This window comes from Sinohyriopsis cumingii, chromosome 13, assembly GCF_028554795.1.
Source record: "Sinohyriopsis cumingii isolate HCF-2022 chromosome 13, ASM2855479v2, whole genome shotgun sequence".
NCBI classification, from domain to species: domain Eukaryota; kingdom Metazoa; phylum Mollusca; class Bivalvia; order Unionida; family Unionidae; genus Sinohyriopsis; species Sinohyriopsis cumingii.
Window position 1 is genome coordinate 74,845,477 of NC_142973.1, and position 26,739 is coordinate 74,872,215.

The 26,739-nt window shown below is 34.4% G+C and overlaps 1 protein-coding gene across 1 annotated transcript in view; it reads right to left on the reverse strand.

Moving 5' to 3' along the window:
* Nucleotides 1-5,102: 5,102 nt before the first annotated feature.
* The window catches only part of LOC149785840 (uncharacterized), a 68,508-nt gene continuing 46,871 nt past the window's right edge, over nt 5,103-26,739 (reverse strand). Inside the window, exons 12-16 of the mRNA XM_089979798.1 lie at nt 23,775-23,836; nt 22,659-22,963; nt 18,890-19,007; nt 14,519-14,689; nt 5,103-7,361 (exon numbers count right to left, since the gene is read on the reverse strand). Of these exons, the coding sequence (XP_089835924.1) occupies nt 7,093-7,361; nt 14,519-14,689; nt 18,890-19,007; nt 22,659-22,963; nt 23,775-23,836 (925 nt within the window). The 3' untranslated portion in view covers nt 5,103-7,092. The remainder of the gene's footprint in view (nt 7,362-14,518; nt 14,690-18,889; nt 19,008-22,658; nt 22,964-23,774; nt 23,837-26,739) is intronic.

Sequence of the window (26,739 nt, forward strand, 5' to 3'; positions counted from 1 at the left end):
GAAAAGTACATGAAGAACCTTTCATCCCAAACGGCATCTCTTTATATTGATAAAGTCGATCTGGAGTTACGAATGCCGAAATTTCCTTTGTCCATTCTGTCAGTGGAGTTTGCCAGAATCCTTTCAGAAGGTCAAATTTTTAGTAACATATTTTTTATTTCCAATTTTGTCAATGCAGTTATCTATTCTTGGTGATGGAACTGGGTGTGTTTTGGTCACAATATTCACTTTTCGATAGTCAGTGCACATGCGGAAAGTATTACATGGTTTCGGTACAAAAAAAAGGAATTGATACTACCAACAAACATAAAATGGAAAATATCACTTACTGACTGAAGCTGGACATTTTGCACAACTTCTGAATCGATATGTGGAAGCTAATTCTAACTGGGCTAGATAGGATTACAAAAACAGATTTAGGGTTTTTAAATAATTATGTGACTTGTTTAATTAAATCTTTTCATGCAAACTAAAAAAGAAGAGCTGACCTTGAGAAACAGCCAAATCATTTTGTACAAATATCTTCACCACTGATGATTTGATCAGATATCTACCTATTCCTGTAATAGTCAGGATAAAGTCAAATTTGGTTGTAAAATTATTTAATACTCTAATGATGATGTGTGATGACAGTACATTACTATCTTCAGCAAACTTCTTCTTGTGGATGGAGTGTTTTCAAACAAACAAAATTCTATTCTACCGAACCTCGAGTAATAGCCCGAGTATGAATTTGAATATTTTGAAATTCCTTCTTCCTTTGCAATTAAAAATCAAGTTTCTGAAGTGCTAGGTTTGCACTAAGCATACTGCCAATATAATTGCAATTGAAAGCAAGAATTTTCTTCCTATACATACAGTTTTGAACAGTGCAAGGTCAAAATTAATTTGTATTGCAGGGTGAATAAGCAGATATTGATGAATTTTGAATGACAAGTGGTCATGATCCCTCCTTCCTTTAAAAATAAATTTAAATTTTTGTGATCAGAGAATTCATTTAAGATGTCATCAATTACAGAAAACAAAAGAAATTATAAAAACAGCTGAATTGCAATGAATAAAATGCTGACAGACACAAGTCTGAATTGGAAAGAGGGATCAATTAGAAAAAGAAAGAAACAAGGAAACAATGGTCACAGCTTGAAAACAGATAGCACAAGCACTTCCAGTACACAATTAGTTCCTGTTTTCATAAATAATTAAAAAGAATACATTACATTTGACTGACATTATCTACCTTCAGTGGGGTGGGGTGAGGTTGGAAAGCTTTTGTTTCCCCTGCATTTTTGGACCAATCTAAAGCTTCTCATTATGTATCAAAAACTTTATGTATCAAAAACTTTATGTATCATAAACTGCTAACCTACCTGAAGCAAACTAGTCAGTTTGATATGAATGAAGAAAGGGACAGAACTCCATTTAGGAGTCCCCAGTTCCAACTAAAGCACTTGATCACATAAAGCAGTGCATTGCATTCTCAAAAATCCCTGCAATCTAGAAAGTTGAAGAAAATGATAGAATAATAGACAAAAATTCCTAAATGAATATAGAACAAGTTGTTTGATAACATGTTTAGGAATTTTATTGTTACTTTAAATTCAGACATGAGTTCTTGTACTATGTTATGTCTATTCCTTAAATACTAGTATATTGAATAAATCCCTCAACACTGGACCAAAATTATTTACCACTGTGAACAGATGCAATATGAATGACAAGTGTAGAGGCCATTCCTGATAAGCTGAACAATAGAAATTAGTATAACATACAATACTAAAAGGCAACTACTCCAAAATATCATCATAAATGTTATTACATCAACTTAGATTCAAATATATGTTGGTCAGCACTAAGTTATACAATATACAGTGGAACCCGTCTTGAAAGGCCACCACTTCTGCCAAAACATAATAGTCTCTCATGACAGGTGGTCTCTCATAACAGGTCATAACACTATAGAATCTTTAAATCTTTACATGGAAAACCTGGTCTCTCAAGACAGGTGGTCTTTCATAGCAGTAGTCTCTCAAGACAGGTTTTACTGCATTAATATCATAAAATTAATATACATCAAAAACATTTTGTAAAATGACATATATCCATAATACATTTCACAACAACAACAACAACAACAATAATAATAATAATAATAATACAGTAATAATAATAATACAACAATAATAATAAAAATTAATACAGTAATAATAATAATAATAATAATGACATAAATGTAGCATTATTAGCAGTCACTTACAATAAAGCCCTTCAGTGTAACTCTGCCCTTTCCATAACATGTACGGTAATGCATCCTATTAAATTGTTATGATTCTTGTGCTCAATTTTACATCTTGGCTAATTAAAACCAACTATTTCGTTATTTCACATCTTCAGATTTTTTTGTTTTAATTATAACTCATTCCTCAGTATAATTTACTCTCACTTTTAATACTGTCCTATTATCCATCACTCATAGGTAATGTTATACATAGGGGCCACTGTAGTACTAGTGGTAGCAGTAGAAGTAGCAGTAGTAAAATTCATTTCAGGACAGGAAAATCACTTTTTGGTGTACAAAAGAGGAAAGGTAAACTTTAGCACAAGAAACAATTCAAGAGCATTTTCAAGGTTATCTGATTTCAACAACAAGGTTCCTATATACATATTACGTAATTCTGATGTGCAAATGACAACTGACAATTACTGAATAACCGGAGGATCTGACCATTTGTTTGGTGAAAGACCCGATTCATATTTCATCCGACCATTTGTCAGGTGAAAGAACTGATTCATGTTTCATCTGACCATTTGTCTGGTGAAAGAACTGATTCATGTTTCATCTGACCATTTGTCAGGTGAAAGAACTGATTCATGTTTCATCTGACCATTTGTCTGGTGAAAGAACTGATTCATGTTTCATCTGACCATCTGTCTGGTGAAAGAACTGATTCATGCTTCATCTGACCATTTGTCTGATGAAAGAACTGATTCATGTTTCATCTGACCATTTGTCAGGTGAAAGGACTGATTTCATGTTTCATCTGACCATCTGTCTGGTGAAAAAACTGATTCATGTTTCATCTGACCATTTGTCAGGTAAAAGAACTGATTCATGTTTCATCTGACCATTTGTCTGATGAAAGAACTGATTCATGCTTCATCTGACCATTTGTCTGGTGAAAGAACTGATTCATGTTTCATCTGACCATTTGTCTGGTGAAAGAACTGATTCATGCTTCATCTGACCATTTGTCAGGTGAAAGAACTGATTCATGTTTCATCTGACCATTTGTCTGGTGAAAGAACTGATTCATGCTTCATCTGACCATTTGTCTGATGAAAGAACTGATTCATGTTTCATCTGACCATTTGTCTGGTGAAAGAACTGATTCATGTTTCATCTGACCATTTGTCAGGGGAAAGAACTGATTCATGTTTCATCTGACCATTTGTCTGATGAAAGAACTGATTCATGCTTCATCTGACCATTTGTCTGATGAAAGAACTGATTCATGTTTCATCTGACCATTTGTCTGATGAAAGAACTGATTCATGTTTCATCTGACCATTTGTCAGGTGAAAGGACTGATTCATGTTTCATCTGACCATTTGTCAGGTGAAAGGACTGATTCATGTTTCATCTGACCATTTGTCTGGTGAAAGAACTGATTCATGTTTCATCTGACCATTTGTCAGGTGAAAGGACTGATTCATGTTTCATCTGACCATTTGTCTGGTGAAAGAACTGATTCATGCTTCAGCAAAAGAATGTGACAAAATTATAAGCACTGTATTTTTTTTTACACTGAATTCAAGTCCAATTTTTAAAAGTTTATTGTTTGGGTTTTTTTTGTTTGTTCGAATGGCATTTGTAACACATTATTGGCTATATCATCATTCCAAGGAAATGAGAGCTAAATGCTTTTCCCAAGTTTATCCTGAGGCAGCTGACCTTGGTATGTATTGAACCCACAATCTTTGGATTATTATGAGTCTGATGATCAAAAGACAGAGTTACCATGACTCCCCTTTGAAGACTGAAGCAAAACTGAGTTACCATTACTCCCCTTTGAAGAGTGAAAAAAGACTGAGTTACCCTGACTCCCCTTTGAAGAGTGAAATAATACTGAGTTACCATGACTCCCCTTTGAAGAGTGAAACAAGACTAAATTACCATGAATCCCCTATGAAGAGTGAAACATGACTGAGTTACCATGACTCCCCTTTGAAGAGTCAAACTGTTTGTAACATACTCAAGATTATCTTCAGTGGCAAAGGTCCATGCATCTGTTATTTTTAACAAAGGGTCATTCACCTGTTACTTGTAACAGAGTCATCCATCCATTACTTGTAACAAATGGCCATCATCTGTTACTTGTAACAAAGAGTCATCCATCTGTTACTTGTAACAAAGAGTCATCCATCTGTTACTTGTAACAAAGAGTCATTCATATGTCACTTGTAAGAAAGGGTCATCCATCTGTTACTTGTAAGAAAGGGTCATCCACCTGTTACTTGAAACAAAGAGTCATCCATCTGTTACTTGTAAAAAAGGGCCATCTGTTACTTGTAACAAAAGGCTATCCATCTGTTACTTGTAAAAAAGGGCCATCCATCTTTTAATTGTAAGAAAGGGTCATCCATCTGTTACTTGTAACAAAGGGTCATCCATTTGTTACAAAAAACAAAGGGTCATCCATCTGTTACTTGTAACAAAGGGTCATCCATTTGTTACAAAAAACAAAGGGTCATCCATTTGTTACAAAAAACAAAGGGTCATCCATCTGTTACTTGCCTGACAGAAGTGGACAAAAGCTGATTCAGCCATCCCTGGCTACTGATGGCATGTTTTTCCAATAACTCACAACAATCAGTGCAGAATGTCTCAGTGATCTATTTTTAATGTAATTTTTTAAAAATATTCATCTGACATGCACACTTACACTACCAGTCATTAACCTAGTGTTAAAGACTGCATGGACTTAATTTGAATGAACGCAAAGACTATAAAACGATGTAACATTTTCGTAATATTCATCTCCATAAATCAGGACTTTAGTATTCATTACATCTAATAATGTGACAGAAACACCAAAAGACGGACATGAATATTAAACAAATCATCTTTATTGCTGATATCAGGCAATTTCATCAGACTACAACATGTACTGATGATCTGCCATGATTCAAAATATGTACAACATCAGGTAATATGAACTTAAATTTTTCAAACACAAAAAGGAAAAATCAATTTCTGAATATCTTTTATCAGCTATGAACACCTACAAATTAAATGACAAACGTCGGAAAACTTGGATTCTATAACTGATTATAACAAGCACTCTTTTATGTAGAGCTTAAAAGTGGATGAAATGGATTTGAATGATAATTTCCCGAATCCATATTAGATCCAACTGACCAGGAATATGTTAGACCTATTACACGTCTTTATGAATATTATAATAAATGTAAATGCACTTAAACATATAAAAAAATCTGAAGTTGCAACGTATTTTGATTAAGTTTATCTTTGCCCAAATGGCTTCTTTTTTAATTTCAAAAATGTTATTGTCTTAAAGTAGTGAACAACAATTAGATTGGACAACTGGATTTTACAACATATCATGTCTCGTCTGCTTTACAAGCATTAATTAACAGACATTACTGTAAGATAAACATATCTACATATTATACTTAGGAAACTGTTTTTTAATAATTCAAATGATGTCAAACAATACAGAAAATAATTTTAGCAGTTTATAACATTTCTATACAAAGATGGCTTCCAATGAATTAGTCATGTTAAAAGATAGATAAAAAGAATCTGTGTCAAATGCATATCAATGATAAAACAGGAAAGAAGCAGGCATGTATGTTTATGACTTCATGTGTGTGTGTGTATACATGCATATATATTTCATCTGTCTAGTGAGTGAGCTCTCATATACTTTGAGGCCTTACTTAAGCCTCATTCCATCCTTTTTTGTACTGAGTGCATAACCATTATGGGACTGGTACGTGAGCTAGGCGATAGAAGCCAATACTTGAGGCATGAATTTGAATCCTACTTAGAATGGTCTGTCACTTTCTAATATATATAATTTCTGACATCAGATCAGTGATCACTGCAACAAGGTTACCATCTATACTCATTCATATGTCAAGTCCAACTGCCAACAAAAGACCATCATCTGCCATCATGTAATGCAGATCAGGGTCTATGTTGTTTGTTCTAATGATTACTGCCACGAAAAATCCACAGACCCAAATCTGCTGGCACATTATTCGATGGAAGACATTGATGTGTGCAGCTTGGAGTTGGACCTGACTAAAAAGCAATTATAGATGGTACTTCCATAAACCTTTCAGTTACTTTGAGATTAGCAAAGAATATGAAGTATTTACCCAACTATAACACATATCCATCTTTGTTTTCAAAATGGCAGCCACATGTAAAGTAATGACAGCTAACAGTGTTGTCTTTTGTCCCTTATATCAATCCATATAATGGCTCCTGAATGTTCAAAACTTTTTTGTTTATTTTTTATTTCATACACATGCAAGTTATTGTTTAATTAGTATATTATTTCCAAATATGTGAACTTTACAGACCAGAGACAAATAAAGTTCACTGCTGGAGTCTCCAGCATTCTTGACCTATTTCTGATCTGTCTCCAGAACTCCAGCATGGGGGGTGTGTGTGCATGATCTTGAGTATTCTATTGGTTAGCAATTTATTCTTGGGGAATTCCACATTGTATTTTTGTTCAATCTCCAGCATTCCATTTTTGATCTTATAACATGTAAGAGAAGGTACATGATTTCATATGCATGGTGTTATGGTATGCAACAATGGCAAATAAATACCACCATCAACCTGCTTTGCAAAAGCAGCAAAGTGAAAAATACAAACAAGCAGCACAATGAATTTGGAATAAACCATAACCTTACATATGTATGCAGCATTTTACAGTACATCAGCACAACGGTGGCTATATGTTGCCAACTAAAGGTAAAGTTTGAAAATGTAACAATGAGCTTTAATAAGATTGTTATGCATTACATTAATTGTCGGGAATAATATATTTTTGTTTCTTATTTAATATCCTTAGCAATATCATCCCTGTCAATCTCGTGCAACTTTTCAGCAAGCACTCTCTTTGTGGCATTTCTCGCCTCTCGCTGGACCCATTTATTCAGGGTCTGATACATGACCTCATAGGTGCCCGAGATATTGTAATCCATATGTAGCTGATCAAGGACGCCATCTGTTAGGTTAAGTGCACGTCCTAGCCTTCTCCAATCCTTTCCTATCTCGGCACTAACAATGTCAAGATCATCGGGTGTCACAGAGCTTGTTGAATCTGACAAAACAAATGAGAAAATTGGAACCCATCAGTAGTGACAATCAAGTCTTTTTGTCATAATGTTGTCAGGAAAGAAAAATGGAAACATATCTGATATGCTCTGCAGAATCTTTTCCTAAAACTGAAAACATATAAATCTGTCCATATTTTGTAGATGACAGATAAAAACTTCCTTAACCAGCAAAATTATGAACTTCCCCATGACTGCATGATAAGGAATGTTCCAACTTTTCTTTTATTATTCGGGTTAAAAAAATCATTGTAATAATACTTTGTCTGGCCGTCTAGGACAAGTAAACATTTTTTACTGGGGAAGTAAAATATCCTGTTAGTTGCCTAGAACGTTTTAGAGAATAGAAAGGAATTTTCAAGACTGTTTGAAACTTTCATGAAAATTTTGATCCTGGATAAAAAAAATAGTCCTGATACAGCCCCAATTTCACTAAGCATCTCTAAATGTCTTCCTCAAATTGAACTTTTTAAACATCTTTCCTACTGCTTGCTTGCTAATGTCATTTCTTGACAGAACATTCAGCAGACACCAGGATTAAATTACAGTCATTAAATCTTGAATTTTCTTCTACTGCACAATGATACTTGAATTTCCCTTAACCCTCTACTGTACAATGATACTTGAATTTCCATTTTCCCTCTATTGCACAATGATACTTGAATTTCCCTTAACCCTCTACTGTACAATGATACTTGAATTTCCCTTAACCCTCTACTGTACAATGATACTTGAATTTCCCTTAACCCTCTACTGTACAATGATACTTGAATTTCCATTTTCCCTCTATTGCACAATGATACTTGAATTTCCCTTAACCCTCTACTATGCAGTGGTGCTTGAATTTCCCTTAACCTGCTACTGCATAAAGATACTTGAACTTTCCTTATCCCTCTACTGCACAATGGTACTCAAATGTCCCTTAACCCTCTCACTGCACAATGATACTTGAATTTCCCTTAACCCTCTACTGTGCAGTGATACTTAAATTCCCTAAACCCTCTGCTGTGCAATGATACTTGAATTTCCCTTAACCCTCTACTGCACAATGATATTTGAATTTTCTTTAACCCTCTACTTTGCAATGATACTTTAATTTCCCTTAACCCTCTACTGCACAATGATACTTGAATTTCCCTTAACCCTCTACTTTGCAATGATACTTTAATTTCCCTTAACCCTCTACTTGGCAATGATACTTGAATTTTCCTTAACCCTCTACTGCACAATGATATTTCAATTTTCCTTAACCCTCTACTTTGCAATGACACTTGAATTTCCATTAACCATCTACTGCACAATGATACTTGAATTTCCCTTAACCCTCTACTTGGCAATGATACTTGAATTTCCATTAACCCTCTACTGCACAATGATACTTGAATTTCCCTTAACCCTCTACTTTGCAATGATACTTGAATTTCCATTAACCCTCTACTGCACAATGATATTTGAATTTCCCTTAACCCTCTACTGTGCAATGATACTTTTTGATAGCAACCCCTCTACTGCACAATGATGCCTTCTGATGTCTTTCATAACAAATCTGATTAAGATACCAAATACTAACAAAATAAGGTCATTAAAAGCAAAACTATCACTTATACAAATGAGAGAAGGAATCTAAAAGCTAATGTGAAGTAAATCATTAGTTTGACTGCAGGATAAAAGCCACTGCATATTTTAATCTACACTCATTGGTATGATGTAATGGATTCTGTGTTGATAATGAGAGATAGGATTCCCATGAAAACATTCCAAGTTGGATTCTGCATTGAGAATGAGAATAGGAATACCAAAAACACATTCCAAGTCGGATTCTGCATTGATAATGAGAGGGTAGGATTTCTAAGAACACATTTCAAGTTGGATTCTGCATTGATAATGAGAAGGTAAGATTTCCAAAGACACATTCCATGTCAGATTCTACACTGATAATGAGAGGCCAAGATTTCCAATATTTAGATTCTGCACTGATAATGAGAAGATAAGATTCCCAAGAACATAATCCAAGACGGATTCTGCACTAATGATGAGAAGGAAAGAGAGTGATAAATTACAAGACTGTGAAAACGTGACAACCATTTCTAACATTGATAGTTCACAAAAGGAAAAATCTAAGGTAAAAGAGATAGAAAAAAGTGATAGATTAATTTGTTTATATGAAAAATATATCTATTTTATTTGAAGCATTTTATACACATTAACCTAAACCTGTAATTTATATGCCTAGATGTTCTGTTAATTAATATTATTGATGCCAGGATTTTAGAACTTGTAAATTTATACACCTGTATGTATGTTCAGTTAATTACTATTATTGATGCCAGGATTTTAGAACTTGTCAATTTATATGCCTGTATGTATGTCCTGTTAATTACTATTATTGATGCCAGGAGTTTAGAACTTGTCATTTTATACACCTGTATGTATGTTCTGTTAATTACTAGCATTGATGCCAGGATTTTAGAACTTGTCAATTCATACAACTGTATGTATGTTCTGTTAATTACTAGCACTGATGCCAGGATTTTAGAACCTGTCAATTTATATGCCTGTATGTTATGTTAATTACTAGCATTGATGCCAGGATTTTAGAACTTGTCAATTTATACACCTGTCTGTATGTTCTGTTAATTACTAGTAATAATGACAGGATTTCAGAACTTGTCAATTTATATGCCTGTATGTATGTTTTGTTAATTACTATTATTGATACAGGATTTTAGAACTTGTCAATTTATACACTTGTCTGTATGTTCTGTTAATTAACAGTATTAATGACAGGATTTTAGAACTTGTTAATTTATACACTTGTATGTTCTGCTAATTACTAGTACTGATGACAGGATTTTAGAACTTGTCAATTTATAAACCTGTCTGTTTGTTCTGTCAATTAACAGTATTAATGACAGGATTTTAGAACTTGTTAATTTATACACTTGTATGTTCTTTTAATTACTAGTACTGATACCAGGATTTTAGAACTTGTCAACATATACATCTGTGTGATTTGTGGATTACTATTATCTATTACTGATGCCAGGATTTTAGAACTTGTCAACATGTACATCTGTGTGATTTGTGGATTACTATTATCTATTATTGATGCCAGGATTTTAGAACTTGTCAATTTATACACCTGTCTGTTTTTTCTGTAAATTAACAGTATTAATGACAGGATTTTAGAACTTGTCAACATATACATCTTTTTTTTTTTTTTTTTGATTATCATTATCTATTACTGATGACAGGATTTTAGAATTTGTAAATTTATACACCAGCATGTTCTGTTAATTACTATTATTAATGACAGGATTTTAGAACACTTGTACGATTTGTTAATTACTATTATTGATGACAGAATTTTAGAACTTGCTGTGTACTACTTTCTAGCAACATTACTACATTTGTATTTACATGGTTTGTACATAAAATGTTTAGTTACAGGAGTGCAATCTTGTCAAATACTATATACAGAAAGATCCAACTTAAAATGTGCTGGGTTAAGCAGCACATTTCTTTGATAAAGTAGATGGCTTCATGTACAACATGTCAACATTATTTTAAGAAAATAGGTTTCAAAGAGGAGCATGACTGGATTTTGATGATTGCTGAATTTAAATGTTTTGTTCGTAAACTTCAGGCATCTACCATTAAATGTTTATTTTCATGGCATGAAAAAATAAATCCATGATTACATACAATAATTCAAACTTATTTAAAGTTTGCAACAACTAGTAAATCTTGTAAGCTGATCTTCTTGGATTTTTGTGATAAAATTCTGATCGTAGGTTACAAGAGCTTGGTTCATCGTCAATGTTCATCACTGTCTATTCCTTGTGTCTGCTTCAAAAATAATGCAGTACCTAAGTACATGCATATGTGTATATGCAAATAAGCATGCACAAGATTGATTAAACATTTCATTTCATGCCTTTTATGAATTGTTTGTCATTCTTCACCATTCTTTCAATTTCTTTTGAACCTCAACATAACCATTTCTGTCAGCACAATGGAATGTTTTGTATTTTGGAGATATAAAATAAAATCGCCTTTAATACCTTAATATTATCACTGCAATTAAACTGTTACCATAGTAACCAAGTAATTTGGTATAAATTTCAACAAATTTGTTGCTAGAACAATTTTTTTGCATTTTAAATGCTTAAAGCCATTTGAGACTATTCCACGAAAAACCCCACAGAATATACACCCAAATTTTTTATTGACTCTGAGTATTCAATCTGAAAACTTCAATGAAAACAAAGGACCTGTTATGTCTACCGGATTATCTCTAACAAAGTGCTTAGACGCAGTTTTGCAGGCACATTATGTTATGGCAGATCTGGGTCTGTGCAGTTTGAAGTTTTCTCAATTCATGAGCATGTATATATGGTGTAATAGGTAGAACTTGGACAATCTAAGCCAAATAATAAGAAAATCTTTGTTTGTCTCAATTTAATTGAGAAAATTCAAAGCATGACTGATTTGGCAGGAAAGTAAAAAGCTCACTGTAGATGAAAACTTAAAAAGAATTTGTTTTCCCAGTAAATTATGTTTCTCCAAGAATACATAACCAACTACAATAACATTAGAGATGTAAGCCTACCACTTCCTAAAAATCTAGCCCCACTAACAAGACAAACATCCATCTATTCTATATCATATAGACAAAGGGCAATAACTCCTTTCCATTACCTGAATTTGCTACCACCAAGTGTAACTACTTTTTAAGCTGAGTGAAATACCAACAAGAATGCTTGCATCGTGGGGTGGCTTGGAGGATTTTAAGTAATGACATCAGGTAAATATTCTTAGAGAAAGAATTTACTGGAAAATTGGCTTTCTCCTTCAAATACATTCCCTGATCATATCAACAGAATAGGTAATAGGAGGAATGAATGATGAGATCCTACCTGTACCTCCAGTATCCTTCTAAGGAATATAAAGGCTGGCTTCCCCATGTGAAGAATAACCCACTCTCCTAACTTCAAAACAATACAGCATATGGTCACATGGTCTGTGACTCCTATAGCCAGTTAAGATTATGATTATTGAATTCTTCTTACCAACAAAATTACACTAATGAATTCAGTGAAACTTAGAGGTTGTGTCAGCTTTGACTGGTCTGGTGATTATCTAAGCTGACACCCCAGGACCCACCAGAGTCCAAGTTTGTCTCTGTGAAGGTAAATTCCCAAGTTAAAAACTCAAGAAGGTTGACTCTACGTACCAGCCAACAGCTTCTATTTTGTCTCAGATCAAATCTTTATGTTCAAACACAAGGCTCTCAAACTTGGATCCAATTGTGTAGGCTGAAAGCCTTGTAAGGCAACTCTGACTTCTTGAGAATTTAGAGCACTTCAGCCACGAATATAGCACTTGAGGGTGATATCCTGCTTCTTGGCCTTCACTGGGAGAAAGGGTCGACTGCATGTGCAGAGAATTGTCCCTGTACACTTCGAGTAGCCTGAAGGTGTGGACAAGGTCTTGCATGGTTTTTGTTCTCAATGCGTCTATCAAAGAGAGGGAGTGTGTGACGATTCTGACTGCCCACTGACAGCGACCTATTTTCGGGCACAAAGCCTGGATGAATCATGTGGACCACTAAATCATCCGATCCAAATTGAAGATAGTATGGGTCTACAGAAAGGGTATGTCACTCACTCACCTGGCATACCATAGCTAAAGCTGCCAGGAAACATGTTTTGTATGATAGCAGCTTCAGTGAGTTTTTGGATAAATGCTGGAATTTTTTTAAAATGAGCCATGCTAAATTCCAGGACTGATTCCATTTTGGAAACAGGGTGAGGGATTTTGGTCGATCCAATTAAAAACTGGCTAGTAGGTCTGACATATCGGTATCATGTCCGATATCACTTTGCCACGATGCCTGAATGTGTCAGATATTACGGAGTTGTAGCCTTTGATGGTAATTAGGGCCTACATTTTCTCCTTGTTGAACCTGAGAAAAAGGTTAGTTAAGTGATCAAGGACTCAAAAGGGACAATGTTACTGACTTGGCCCAGGTCCATGAAAACATGTCACTTTCCCCCATAAGCCTTTGGAATGGAGGGCCTTCTTGCTTGTGATATTCTCTACAAAATATAAGGTATAAATTCTTTCTTTTGCAAGGTTGTCCTGCCAGAGCCAGGCATAAATGAGATGGTCCAGCTATAAATATTGTTTTTTCATAGATTCGGCTTGACCAGTTGTATCTCTGGATCAAGTAGATCACTGACCAAGGACTTGTCGCATCTGAAAGGGACTATCAAAATCAGTTTGCCTGTTGACCCTGAGCTTTTGATTAAGAGGAATGGAAAATGGGGACCTTTGAGCCATGAACAAGTTTATCAGCTGTGGTCCTGGTATTCTTGTATGCAAGAACAAGAGTATAAAATGTGGTCCTGGTATTCTTGTATGCACATACAAGTTTATCAACTGTGGTTCTGGTGTTCTTATATGCAAGCACAAGAGTATAAAATGTGGTCCTGGTATTTTTGTATGCATGAACAAGTTTATCAAATGTGGACCTGGTATTCTAGTATGAAAGCACAAATATATAAATGTGGTCCTGGTATTTTTGTATGTATGCACAAGTGTATAAAATTTGGTCCAGGTATTCTTGTATGCATGCACAAGTTTATCAAGTGGTCTTGGTATTTTTGTATGCATGCACAAGATGTTACAGATATGCTTACTTCATAAAGGTGAACAAACACCATAAGATGAAATGTGAATGTATTTGCTGCATTTGTTGGGTAGAATTTCTAATGTTTTATGAATAACTCAATGTTTATTATATATATATATATATATATATATATATATATATATATATATATATATATATATATATATATATATATATATATATATTGCAAATATGCAATTTTGACCTGTGGATTTATGACTGTGTCCACACAGACTTGCTAAAACATAAAATTCCATAAAAATGGCCAAATGTAATGCAAAACTAAATGTGTGCACAATATCAAAAGATAGGTGGGCATAAAAAATGAAAGTATTGCTGGCATCATCACAACAATTTTAATTGGGGTGACAGCATGTGTGTGTGTGTGTGTGTGTGTGTATGTGTGTGTGTGTGCAAGTGATATCAGAATCAATATAAAACACTCACCAGTCAATTTCACCTTCTTTTTTGAAGCTTTTGGCTCTGATTTCTCTGATTTGGATTCAACACCATTGGCAGAACCAGGGGTGTTGACCACCATCACATTGTGTGTCCCTACTTGTAAATTAGGTGTCTCCGTTCCTGCACCAAATTTAATCTTGGTCACTTCACCACCACCTGAAATGGTGAAGATCTTTTTTTTGGATGTTTTCTATCCATTATAAAGTAAAGCTGGTATCTCACCTGCAAAAGTAATCATTTGGCAACACTAGAAGATCTTTATCACAATGCAAATACAGTAAAACCTGTTATGAGAGACTACACCTTCTGCCAATAGCAGATCTGTAAAAAAAAAGCCAGTTTCCAAGGTCCAGTTTCAGAACAATTTCAAGAAAAATAACCACCAGTTTCAGAACAATTTCAAGAAAAATAACCACAATCACTGTAAATATATTCTTTTCTTCATTAATAGTTCATGCTAAAATATTATATGCATTCATCTAAAAACAAAATTATATAGCAATAAAAATATACTTCTATCATTAAACATGAAATCACATTTACATCTGATGATCACGTATTTTAGCATATGAAATCATTTCTGAATTACTCGTTTTCCTTTATAACAACCTAAATTTGTTTTACTGATGATTAAACTACTTTTTTTTTTAGAGTGGTCTGCTCTTTTTCACTTCTTTCAGTTACAATAATTATTTTCTCCAGCCTTAAAATTTGTCTCTTTATAGTTGGAGGTTCGTCCATTGTTATTAAGGTTCTAGGTGTTAAAATTATTAGTGCTCAGTTGTAATATTGAACGTAAAGACGGTTTAGACTGTGATGTGGGAAAAATATGTAAAATTTATACATGTGCATTGCATATCTATCAATTAATGAAATAAAAAGAAACAATTATCTCATCCAGAAACAGAACCATTTACTCAGAGACAAAAGTCAATGGCTTAATTCAAAGATGACATACAGGGATTAACTCTATAAGCAAAGTGTGTAACCCGATCACACCAATTTGAATAGATGACAGCTTTGTGATTGGGATGTAATCGCTTAACATTGGGGGGGGGGGAAATACAACAAACATCACAAGTCTTGAACACTATCAATCAAATCCCGCAAACAATTCTCTCTTGCTGGTTTACTAGATAATGACCTTATTCACCCACCCCAATACAGATTAACTCTACAGACAAAAAATATATGCAACCACTACATCAACTTTGGCACTACAATGACAATTGGTGACATGTACATTAGCCTGGTTTATGGACTGTAGCATCTATCGACGATAGCAACAATCCTTTTTTTTAAATATTCCATTTATGTTTGTTTTTTATCAGAACTGTCTGTCTGTTCTCGTGATACAGTCATTGATAGGGATGCCTGGTCCTATGCTAAGGCCAGGAAGCAGGCTAAGTGCGGGAATAGTTAGTCTGGTTCCCTGCTTTTTAGGCTCCCTGTGTTGCTCACCCCTATACGAATAGCAGAGAACAATGCAGGGAGCATACGAGGCAGGGAACCAGACTAGGAAATAATCTACATATGCTTTAGTCTGGTTTATGACAGAAACTATAAAACACTTTAAGCATAGCTGACAAAATTCAGACATCGGTAGCCAGCCTATTTTTAATTTTATTTTATTTAAAAATTTAGAACAGTACGAGCGGTTGTTTTTAAGGGGATTAAATAAAGGTCAGTGGAGGTTATCCCAGTTTTGAGATGTGATTTTTCATAGCAGTGTCGAAATGCATATTTTGCCTTGACATTGTGGTCGCTGGTTGCGTTCAGCAGGTGGTTGCTCATAACAGAGCATTTATATAATAAAATCAATCCATACATTATGATTGTGGTTGGAAATGACAGTTGGTCGCTCATAGCAGTTTTTACTGTATTACCATAACTGCAAACTGCACAGACCCAGATCTACTGCCACATAATGCAACATGGTAAATCTGGGTCCATGCAGTTTGTTAGGTGTAATCAGCAGAACAAAAAACAAAGACCTTGATTTGCCAGTGCTTTATGGGACAGCATATCAGGGTCTATGTTGTTTGCAGTTGGACTTGACTTATGAGTGAGTTTGGATGGTAACATTCACTTTAATTCATTATGACCCTAACAAGTGATACAAAGTAATTCCTAAATCTCATCTGAGGGGCCCCTGGTGGCTGAGTGGTCTGATGTGCTCACTTTTGCCAATCACTACCATCTCACCCCTGCCCTCATGGGTTTGAGTCTCAGGCTTGGATAATATAGGTAAGTGAGAAAGCTTGCCAGTAGCTTACTGTGGGTTGGTGGTTTCTACTGGGGTTTTCCCAGGATCTTCCTGTATTAGTTATGCTGGGTACCATATATAGCCTGTCATGTGCTGAAAAATAGCATTATACCCCCCCAAAAACAACATCAAACCTCATTTATTTTTACATGGAAGATAATAGTTATAGTGTCTGACCCCTAACTGAGCCCATGGGCACTATACATGACTCCTTCATTATAACTGAGGCTACCCTATGATTAGGTTGGTTTTAGGTAAGGCTGTGTTAAAATGGGGCATACAGTATGCAGAACAAGGTATATGTTACTTTTATGCGATACAATACTTGACAGGTACTAACCCACTAAATTTTAAATTAATCAGAAGTTTTAAAACTTAGGCAAGCCAAAATGATGGAAGATCTAAGTAAATAAGTTTGAAGGTCATAACTTTACTGAATATCAATGAAGAATATTAGAACTGAGTTTAGTATGAACAGGATTTATTGGCCTGTAAGCATAATCCTTGTTATATAGTGCCAATCAACAGCCAATCATAATCCTGGTTATATAGTGCCAATCAACAGCCAATCATAATCCTGGTTATATAGTGACAATCAACAGCAAATCATAAGTAAAGTTCTTTCATAATAAAGAAAAAAAATGGTGAAAAAGAGAGATAAAACCTTCAAAATAAAGTACATGTTTTATAAGATAAAGTTAAAATGTTAAAAATGCAAAGTTCTGCAAAAGTATTTAAAGTTTTAAAAAAATGTTTACAAAATTAAAGTCTTTAAAAAATAGGATCAAAATTTATTGCTTAAACAACATTTATTGCAAAAGTCAAGGATTTTTTCTAGAAGAACGTATCAACAACCTACTTAATTTAGCTGATATAATAAAACTTCAGCTTGCAGTTTAGAAATCAATACACTGAACAAGAATGTACTCTACTGTCAGTTAACACTGGCATGGTATACATTCTGGTTGAAGTTTATCTTCCAGGATTATGACACAATAAAATCTCATGTCTGCAATTTGAAGCATCTTTGTGGAGCTTTCATTTCCACATATTTTATGAAGCATGCAGTACTTGCTGATTAAGGTCACTGCATGGGTATAGGTTGTATGGGTTGTATGGGTATAGGCTGTATGGGTTGTATGGGTATAGGATGTATGGGTATAGGCTGTATGGGTATAGGTTGTATGGGTATAGGTTGTACATGTTGATTAAGGTCCCTGTATGAGTGTAGGTTGTATGGGTAAAGGCTGTATGGGTTGATTGAGATTCCTGTATGGGTATAGGTTGTATGGTTTGATTAAGGTCCCTGTATGGGTATAGGTTGTATGGGTATAGGCTGTATGGATTGTATGGGTATAGGCTGTATGGGTTGTATGGGTATAGGTTGATTAAGGTTCCTGTATGGGTATAGGCTGTATGGACTGTATGGGTATAGGCTGTATGGCCTGTATGGGTATAGGCTGTATGGACTGTATGGGTATAGGCTGTATGGACTGTATGGGTATAGGCAGTATGGATTGTATGGGTATAGGCTGTATGGGTATAGGTTGATTAAGGTTCCTGTATGGGTATAGGCTGTATGGATTGTATGGGTATAGGCTGTATGGATTGTATGGGTATAGGTTGTATGGGTTGTATGGGTATAGGCTGTATGGATTGTATGGGTATAGGTTGTATGGGTATAGGCTGTATGGGTTGTATGGCTTCTTCCATTCAGAAACAGGAAAGCTTTGGCTTCTTTATTAGTTTTCTGTAAGACAAGAGATGCCAACCAATGAGCACATCAGGTTTCTCTATAAGACCAGAGATTCCAACCAATGAGCACATCCTGTTTCTCTATAAGACCAGAGATGCCAACGAATGAGCACATCCTGTTTTTCTATAAGACCTGAGATGCCAACCAATGAGCACATCATGTTTATTGAAGGACTAGATATGCCATCCAATGAGCACATCATGTTTATTGAAGGACTAGATATGCCAACCAATGAGCACATGTTTTTATGTAAGACTGAAGAAAAGAACATAAAAGATACATTTCTTTCATTGAAGAAAATGTCAATAAATTAATCCCTGAGATTTTTACTCACTGTGGAGATGGGTAAGTGACCTTATGGCTGCTGAAGATGATGCCATCGAACCAGATGGTGCTGCTTGGGTCCGAGTGCCTGCTCTTCCTCCAATGGCATCAGTTTCCACATTTTGTTCCTATAAAAACAACAACTCATTAGTTTTCAATACAGACACCATGTCTTGGCTGCAAACTGTAACTAATTATATATTACTTTTAATTATTTTTGTTTGGTGTCAATGGGGATGATGTTGGCTCAGATGTTTTCACAGAAGGTTCATTTTTCATAAGTCTTTAAATTCATTTTTTTGCAGTTGGCACAAAATTAACAAAAAATTGGTTTCAATGAATATTAGTGAATTCACAGTATATCAAACTATTCAACACAAAACTAACCAATATTACTAATTGAGCCAATCAACTGCTATCACATCCTTTGGTAATCTCCATGAAATTAATAATTTCTTTGTCTGATTTTTCTTCAGCATTTCTAACCAGTAAAGAATATTACTTTTATTTAGAATGCCTAAACAGAAAATAAAATATTAAGTTATCTTGGCAGGCTGAAATAGCTTACCAATGTGATTTGGCCCATTTCAGAAAGGTCATTTGCACTAAACATTCTGGTCATTCTATTCAAATTCAATATTCCAGAAAATGGAATATAACCCTATACTGAGTTTTTTTTATATCTCTAAGTTATTGCTCAACAAAAATAGTATAGTATTGATGTGAGCTTGTTGATAACTAATGAACAAAAACTCATGGATAATAATCAAAATACAGTAATACCTAGCACAGCCAGAAAAATGATATCTATGTCCCAACACTGGTTGACACATTTATGACAAAAATTAGTGATGAATTCTGAATTCTTATAATCAAGATAGTGTAATATCTATCACAGCTAGAAATATGATCTATATCCAACTACTGACTGGTACAAATCAAACAAAAATCAGTGATGAAGTATTAAATTATATTACTATCAGTTTTGCAGAAAAGTAAAATCTGTAATTTCATCTGGACTGCCTTTTCATATTAAACAGAGAACAGTTTGAAAATTTTCATTTAAAACGTTGGAGCCAATAATGTTCATTCAGTTCAGCTAATAAGGAAAAAGATGTTTCAAAAACATTTGAACACCTCTTTATCATATTCTTGTCTTCAACTGCAACAAGCTTTACCGGAAGAGACTTGGAGGTAACTGTAGCCACAATGGTGGCCATATTGGGGGTTAGTCATTTTCATTCAGAGCCATGTAAACACCATGATAATTCTTCTGAAGAAAACCCCATGTCAAAATGAATTTCCCTGTAAGAGCCTAAAACAAAATTTTTAAGATGGCCACATACTGGATATCAGATCAGCACCATTTGAATTTCAAATCAATATAATGTTTTAAGATGTCTTTTAGTTAAAACCCCATGATGACTGGCATGACCATTCATCCATGAGAAGTAGTCATAACAATATTTTCAACCTTACCACAGTGGCAGCCAAATTAGACCCCAGATTAGCACCACTCTCATTTAGGACAAAGTGTCAAAGAAGTGCTTTGGTGAAAACCCACTTCACTATGACTTTCCATTCCGCAGGAACAGCAATAAAAAGACTTTAAAGACAGCTCCTGTGGCAGCCATATTGGACATCAAATTGGCACCATTTTCATTCAGGATCAACTAGACATCACAAGAAGACTTTTAGTAAAAAAAACATGTCAATATAACTTTCTGTTAAGGAGGAGTTGCATTGTAAAGATTTTTAAGATGGCTGCCTCGCTGGCCATATTGAATGTTGATATGACCAGGCATTCAAGAATAGTAGTGACAACAAGATTTTCAAAATGGCTACTGTGGGCAACAGATCAGTACTACTTTCATCCATGACCAACTTGCCATCTTACAAAGTCTTAGTTAAAACCTCATATTGATATGACCATCAATTCAGGAGGAGTAGCAATAGCAAGATTTTCAAGATGTCCACTGTGGATGACACAAAACAGACTCAAGTTATGTATATTTCGTTTATATTGTGTGCCTGACTTTTGTCAAGATTGTTGTTGAGGGTTGCAAATGGAGTTAATGCCTACCTTACTTTTGTCATGATTTCTAAATAGTAAACATTATGTTTTATTTGAGTTCAAAGGTCAATGGAATTTTCCATGGAAATGATTAGATTTACAACACATTCTATTGCACCTTAGGCCAAGTGGGGATGTATATAATGGGGATTTGGTAAACAATTATTCATTCCTGTTTAATATCAGTCTTTGGGAACCTATGATATGAGTTTATGGCTGTGCTCAGATATAATTTGAGGAATTATTTATTCAAATTATTCATTGGAATCACAAAGTACACATTGACTTTTTGGACTAAAGCATTACAATAGGATTATTGAGAACTCATTCAAAGATATTCTGGACTGCATCATATTACTTTGAGGATTATTTGGGATTTAATTCATAATATTGAAAGTATCTTACAAATTTTCACTTTGTATTCAAAGGAAATAATTGTTCGTTGAATTTTTCTAAAAATTGTTAGTTTCCTTTCTGTTACTTATTTTAAGACTTAGAGTCATAGTATCATCCCATAAGGTCTTCTGGTCTAAGACCAGTAAATTGAAAATTGCGACTCATCAGTTCAAACCCCTGAAAACAACTAGTTCCTGCAACAGTCTGGTATGCTCTTACAATATTTGTAAACACTGGTTAAAACAAAGTTCTGTTATTGATTTCTTGATATCTGTTTAAAAATGTTACCATGTGTAATTATAAAAACTGAGCTTCATATTTTATGGTTTTCATTAAGTCATTTAGCTTGAAAATCAATTAATTCATTCCAAGTGTAACTGATAAATGGTGCTTGGTCATGTGTCCATCCATCTGTTTTCCTTGTAATCTGATATCTGATTATACTAATTGAGGAAAGATGATCATATCTGGCATGATGTTTCATTTGAATGAGTACATGTTATTGAAGGTTTCAGATTCTGAAAGTAGCCTATTGGAGAGAAAGGGATGGGAGTTAAAGGTTACATTTTCATAAATAATATAGACTCTTCCTGTACTGTCAGCAAGGATTGAAGAAAACAGCTCATATCCGATAACATGCTCTAATGGAATGAGTAAATGACATCAAAGGTTTTCAATCATGAATAGGCCCATATGGGAGGGGTGATATGGGCTCTCCTCAATACCATCTACACTGATTTAGGGTGGATAATTATATCTGCTATGACGTTTCACTAGAATGAGCTGATGACAATGATGATGGTTTCTGATCCTGGATGCATCCATATGGACTCTTCTTCTTCTTCTGATCTTTGCATTAAAATATTTCTCTGTGTGTGTGTGTGATTTGGATTTTCAAATGTAGCTTTAACAATTTTTCAGTCATATAGCTATAATGTCTGCAGCGTGGTAGTTTATAGTGATCCCTGGCACTGGGGCATCATGTCACAGACATGAAACATGATGTCCCACGCAGTCACATTATCCTGACACCAGGCCAACCAGTGCTAACACTAACTTCTTAATGCTGAGCACCAAGCAAGGCAGCTGTTAGTACCATTTTTGTAAGTCTTTGGTATAACTCAGCTGGAAATTGAACCCATAACCTCCCATATCCAAGACAGACACTCTAGCCACTAGGACACTGGAGCGGTCAAAAATATTAGAAAAATCCCTGGACAAATTTTGCCCCTTGTCACCAGCCATTTTAGAAGAGGATGACAATTCTAAATTAGTAATATAAAATAACGAAAAATGGCACATCATTTACCAAAGATTGCTGTTCCTTTGTATCCGTTGTAGTAGCCAGCCTTGACTGTGAAGCTGTTGATGCTGATGTTGTCGCTACTGCATTTGCTGATGCAGATGATGTACTTGGTGGTTGGGAAGATGATTTTGGTGCAGTCGGGATTTGCTGATTGGTGCTGGCATTTGGCAGAGTGGATGGTTTGGCAGCTGATGTCGATGATCCAGGGTTAGAAGCTACATTCTGAGATACCCAACCATGCAATGCAGTGTTTGATGATGTACTGTTACCTGCAGAAGATGCTGAGAACTGACTGATGGGTCTGGGGGCTGCAAAATGAAGATAACACAAATAAAGATCATTTTACAAACTGCAGATCCTATAGATATAGTGTGATTGTATCAAATTATAGAATTTCAGTAATAATACATGTGAAAAATGGACTTGGCTCTATTCACTGGTGTTAAGTGATGCATGCATACAGCATCCTAACATCATGCTTACAGGACATACAAAATAACAACAAGGTTTCCTCCAACACGATTCATTTGAGGTCATCAGATTATATAGCAGACAATAGATTTTATTGATGACTCTTAAGTCCAAGGTCTCAACTGCACCAAACACAAGTGTTAAGTCCAGACCTGAGACTTTTGCCTGGTAAATTTTTAATTACAGATAAAATTCAGCCAATCAGGTCTGGATTTCACCAAAGAACTGGAATGAAACTTATATCATGAATCTAGTGATCTGATTGACTAAAATTTAAGTCTTACCTAAAACTGACCAATCAAATCTCTTACATCCAAACTTAATTTTAAGACTTATGTTGGTGAAACTGGGACCAGATCAATGAATTCTAAACTTAAAGTTCAGTCTAGCCATAAGTTCTGTTGGTGAAATTCAGGCAAACTATTGCCATTATAAAAGGACAGATAACCAACTGGACGACAGCAACTGAGGTAATAGGAGACCACTTACAAAACAGCCAAGTTTGCCTGGACCTGTTAGCTGGTATGTGCACTTGACTGATTTTACTCAAGCAATTCTGGAAAAAAATCTGGTCAGAATAATTAGATGACACTTTATGGTTTTGAGAAAATGGCACAAAAATACTGTAATTATCCAAGTAACACTCACGTTCGGGCAGGGCATCTACAAATAAATCCTCTTCATCATCGATTGCCATTCTTTGCTCAAAGCTGAAAATGAATAAATTCTTCATAATTCTAAAATCCCTTGTCAGTGCAAATGCATTATGAGCACTGTCTCATTATTGTGTCCTTCATTATCACACATTTCCTGTTACAAGGTGGGTCTGGTTATGGATCACATTTTATTGGCGATACTAAAATCATATGAACAATGTACTGTATTGATAAGCTATTCCCACTATATCCATCGTATAATCCATGGCTCCAATGGACAGTCTTATAATAAGTGTGTGCTATATACAGTATTTATTTTATAATGAGTGTGTGCTGTATACAGTTTGTTTTATAATGTGTGCTATATATAGTATTCATTTTATAATGAGTGTGTGCTATATACAGTATTTATTTTATAATGAGTGTATGCTATATACAGTATTTATTTCATAATGAGTGTATGCTATATACAGTATTTATTTTATAATGAGTGTATGCTATATACAGTATTTATTTTATAATGAGTGTGTGCTATATACAGTATTTATTTTTCTGGTACTTTATCAGTAGTTTTATATACATAGTAGTTATATGTATTCTTTATTGTCTACCTTTAGAAAACAGGTTGACATAATAGTAAAGTAAAGCCATATTGGAGACAAAAGAAATTGCAAGTTTGTAATTCTGGGTCATGTTACAATTTGCAAAAACTATTTAAACAGGAAACCACACAACCTTTCTAAGCCTAAAAGTACTGAAGGAAAATTGAAAAACAACCTTATATTCTTTATATTTTTTATAAAGCTATTACTTAGAAATGTTAAATAAATGGCACTGAGATCGGCAGAGATTAGCAAATTAATTGCACTTGATATGTACTCCAAAGTATGGATGAATAAATACCTTCTAGTTTTATGACTGTCTGCACTACATACAATGTACAATGTCAATGGATAGTCTATACTGCTCATTTTAGACTGTGTTTAATACCCAGATATCTGAATCAACCTCATTAAATTCTAAATTTTGAATAAGAAGTTGTACGTTTTATTAAATTTTCTTTCCAAGCAACATTCTCAGTACACTGTGAATAACAATATTTAATGGAATTTTATGAATAAAAATGTCACTAATGCCAAATGGTGGTAACATTTTAATAAATAAATACCAATTACTAAATAAAGTTTTATCAAGCAAAATTCAGGTTTTAGTTTTATTTTTTAATTTGGTTTCAATGTAATCATTAATGCAGTATTACCCATTTTATTCAAACATGAAATGATGTAATTCTTCTCTTACAGCTATGTCCACAAGCATTTCTCTTAGAACCTAATTAAGTGCCAATCATGTTTAAATTTTGGTTGCATTTTTACACTCAATCTGAAGCAGACCTATTTTGTATTATCATGTTAATTACATCAAAACACAGAGAATGGAATAAAAGAAAATTAAAAGGCATGCAAATCCTATCTATGTATGAACAAACAGTTATGGTCAAGCATCAGGTCAACTAATTTAAATTGATCCATCTATTACTGTCATAAATATTATTATGCAAGTAATATAATTAAACTACCTTAAATTAGCCTATTCACTCACAAATATGATCAAAGACAACCAGCAAAATGAGAACTTTGTAAAATAAAAAAAAGTTGCTTTGTGTCAGAGATACAATTCGTTATGGAGAAGTGAGTTTCAGGGCTTGCAGTTTACTTAAAATTCTTAAATTGGCACAGAGATTTTCTCAAGGATGAGAAGTTTCATTGTTACTTGCAATGATATCATGGCATCAGTATTTTACTAACAGATTTTTTTAATAAAAACTCAAGTTTTGATATTTACAGTTATTTCCCGAAAAAAATGTCCCTAATTTAGAAAAAAAAAAGGATTCTTGTTTTGTTGTTAATCAACAAGAATAAAAAGAAGTAACGTAATACACAGTGTACATGTGATGACTGTTGAAACCGCTTGGGGTACTCTTGTTGCTAACAGTCTTTCAGAGGCTGGGTATCTTGAAAATAAATAATTTATACCAACAAAAAAAAGAAAAACTTTATTAGAAAAAGCTTTTTATTGACAATTATTCCCAATTTGATAATGAAATGAGTAACCAGCCAATAAAAAATTCCTGTGCTCTCCCCCATTCATTTTCCTCAATTTCCAGTGAGGAAATAATTTTTTCAAAATCTTTTTTGAGCTCACTTGATAAATCATGCTGTCTATGTTTTTAGACCTCTATCAAATGTGGGGTAAGTGGTGTACATATTTTGAGTGCTGATTTTTTTATCCTAGATATCTGTTCCAGAAGACAGTCATTTTTCAGAGAACACATATTTGTCACTTACCACCAATATTTTTCTATATAGACATTTTTTATTTGCAGTTTAAGTTTACCAAATCTTGCAGCTGCTAATATATAGGGAAATGTTGTTTAGGTTAGTGACATGATTCTACTATGCATAATGAGGTACAGTATGCTGAAATGAGTGACATGATCCAATGGTGCATAATGAGGTACATACAATAAGCTGAGATGAGCGACATTACTGTACATAATGAGGTACAGTAAGATCAGTGACAATACTGTACATAATGATGTACAGTAGGCTGAGATGAGCAAAATTACTGTACATGATGAGGGGCAGTAAGCTATGACAAGTGACACTGCTGTGCATAATAAGGTACAGTAAGCTATGATGAGTGACATTACTGAAAATAATGAGGTACAGTTAGCTGGGAAAGTGGGATGGGTGACCATACTGTGCATGATGAGGTACAGTAGGCTGGAATGAATGACATTGCTGTATATAGTGAGGTACAATGAGCTGAGTGGCATTATTGTGTATAATGAGGTACAGTAAGCTATGAGGAGTGGCATTACTGTAATAAATGAGGTTCTATAATCTGTGACGAGTGACATTACTGTACATAAAGAGGTACAGTAAGCTGTGATAAGT